The following is a 2,500-nucleotide window of genomic DNA, read 5'->3' as shown; positions in this document are numbered from 1 at the left end:
CCAATTAACGATGCTGTGGAGGATTAATGATAGCATGGGGAACAGGCTAGGAAGACGTGCAGTGTTTACCCTGGATGGCACAGGACGGCCCATCCCACCGCAGTCTAAGCCATTTTTTCCATTTCCACACGAGTCCGAGTCCAAGTGTGATTCACCACACAGGCAATGACACAGAGCCACACAACTCTGTGTATTCTTGGAACAGAGAAACCTCAAAGATCACCATCACCACCAGAGTTATGGGTTTTAATTTCATTGATATACCGGTCACACAAAATCTTATAATATTCCTCCAGATTTACAAACAACTTCTCTGATAACAGGACAGAAAATTCTCACACACACACACACCTGAACCACTGACAGCAGAGGGTCTGCATATCATTGTGATATTCTGCTTGAGCATGAAGAAGACCACTTCATGTCTTTCAACAGACTGCATTTCCCAGAGGTTTACAATTCTGTATGTTTTTTTTTTTGTTAGTTTTTTAGGGGGGGTAAAACATGCGTAGGCCACATTAGATTGTGTTTTGACACTGACCTGAAAGAAAAGTGCGCTCGTTTTGTGTTCATTTGTTATCAAATGTCAACATTGCAAGGAGTTCTGAATATCCCACTATAAACGTGTTGGCTCTTGTGATTGGTGTTGTGGACTGGGGCTGTGGGGGCTATGGTTGGGGATTTGCTGTAGGGCCCTGCAATGCACATCTGCACATGTGCGCGTATGAAAGGATGGGTGGAGGTAGGCGTACAGAGCATAGGTTGCTTCGGCTGTGCATGGCTATGTGTCAAAGAGAGCTGGGGGGTGGTGGTGTTTCTAATGATACAGGTTATCCAGACTGTGCCTCTGTGTTTTTATGTCCAAAAGTGTGTGTGTGTGTGTGTGTGTGTGTGTGTGTGTGTGTGTGTTTGCATTGGTCTATGTGTCAAACAGAGCAGGTTTAGCATGTATGCATCAATGTCTTGTGTGGGTGTTTGATGCATTCATGTCTATATAAGGTGTGTGTGTTTGTGTGGGGGGGGGGGGGGGGGTGTTGGTGTGTTTGTGTGTGTGTGTGTACACACTCACCTCTGTGCATTACACGTCGAGAATGCATATGCTCCAGTGCACTGCACAGTTGCACAAAGTACTTCCACACCGTCCTCTCCGGAATCAGCCTCTTCTGCTTCTTAAAGTGCTTCAGGCACAGAGACAGAGCAGTCAGTCACTCAAACACATATGGACCAAGCAGTCCTAAAACATGCACAAAACACATCACCAGGGCGGTGGAGAGACAAGCACTAGTTAAGTCACTGCCTTGGAAAAAAACTCGATTGGGTGGTTAAGATTTAACAATGCATAGTTCATGTGAATGCTCATTTGAAAACAAACACCAAAGCAATTCAATTTGTGAACTACATTATTGATATTATTGTGAGTTTAATGCATTCAGGGATACATCAGGAGGTGAGTTTCATGACCAGACTATTTTTTTTTTTGTCCCCTTACAGCAGTAGCTATGTGACCTTTGTGGTTCTGCATGGCTTGGCAGCATCTTGAAAAATCTCTCAGCTCCAGACTCTGATGGTGTGGTGGACTGGTTTGGGACCAGAGACGGGACCAGTAGATGCTAATTCAACACAGGCCCTTTTGATTTGGGACCCGTTTTGGGGGGAAAAAAGCAACCTAACCCTCTCTCATTTCTCAGGGCATGCCAATGGAAAGCATATGAGTCCTGCAAGGATGGGAAGATGGAGGAGGAAAATAAGGAGCGTTTGTGGTTAGCTTCAAAATGTACACATCTGGCTTGGAGCTCCAACACAGGTCCCACCATTACCCACCCCTAGAAAAAGGGGGCTTGTGCCCCCCTTTACAACTTAACTCGAGAGTTCCCTGATGCCACTTCATTGCACCATTTGCTTTCCCGTTAGATCGAGTGCGCTCTTGCTGATCGGCTCGGTCTCGTGTCGGCATCAGAGTGCATCGGGTGGGGGTGGGGGTGGTGGTGGTGGGGGGGGTATGGGAGAGTTGGACTCCTGTTTTACATCTTGCCTCTGTAAGGTACCGGCTGATGATGGCGACGTCAGGGCTGTTAGGCTTTGAAATGAAGAACCTAAGAGGGGATCGTTGCGAACCGTTTACTCAGGAGAGCCGAGTCACAATGTGCGCAACTAATCAAATTATGCCGAGCATCAAAGCTGAAATTAATACAACGACACGTGGCTCGTTCGAGACCTTCAAGGAGGGTCCTGACAGACACAGCCAGCCCTTACTTGAGCGGAATTACCTGCTAATTTTCTGGAGTCCTTTTGTGTGTTTTTTTTGTCATTTTCTTTGGGGTGGGTGGGGGGAGACTCGTAATAAAGGCATGGTAATGACACGCTCATTTGTGTCGGTGCAGGTAAATGAGGGGACAGCCATCCTGTGGTTATTTCAGGATGCTGTTTTTTTTTCTTCTTTTTTTTTTACCTCACTCCTTTGTGCCAGCTCTTCTCTGTCTCGCCCTCTCCTCCGCTCCCG

At 46.7% G+C, this 2,500-nt stretch overlaps 1 protein-coding gene across 1 annotated transcript in view; it reads right to left on the bottom strand.

The window, feature by feature from the left end:
• Window positions 1-2,500, bottom strand: part of nek7 (NIMA-related kinase 7) — a 67,483-nt gene that overhangs the window by 29,232 nt on the left and 35,751 nt on the right. The window contains exon 6 of the mRNA XM_012825298.3: window positions 1,070-1,178. Coding sequence (XP_012680752.1) covers window positions 1,070-1,178 — 109 coding nt within the window. The remainder of the gene's footprint in view (window positions 1-1,069; window positions 1,179-2,500) is intronic.

The sequence above is a fragment of the Clupea harengus genome, chromosome 10, assembly GCF_900700415.2.
Source record: "Clupea harengus chromosome 10, Ch_v2.0.2, whole genome shotgun sequence".
NCBI lineage: Eukaryota > Metazoa > Chordata > Actinopteri > Clupeiformes > Clupeidae > Clupea > Clupea harengus.
Note: the sequence above shows the minus strand (reverse complement) of the source record. Positions and strands in the feature narration are given on the sequence as shown.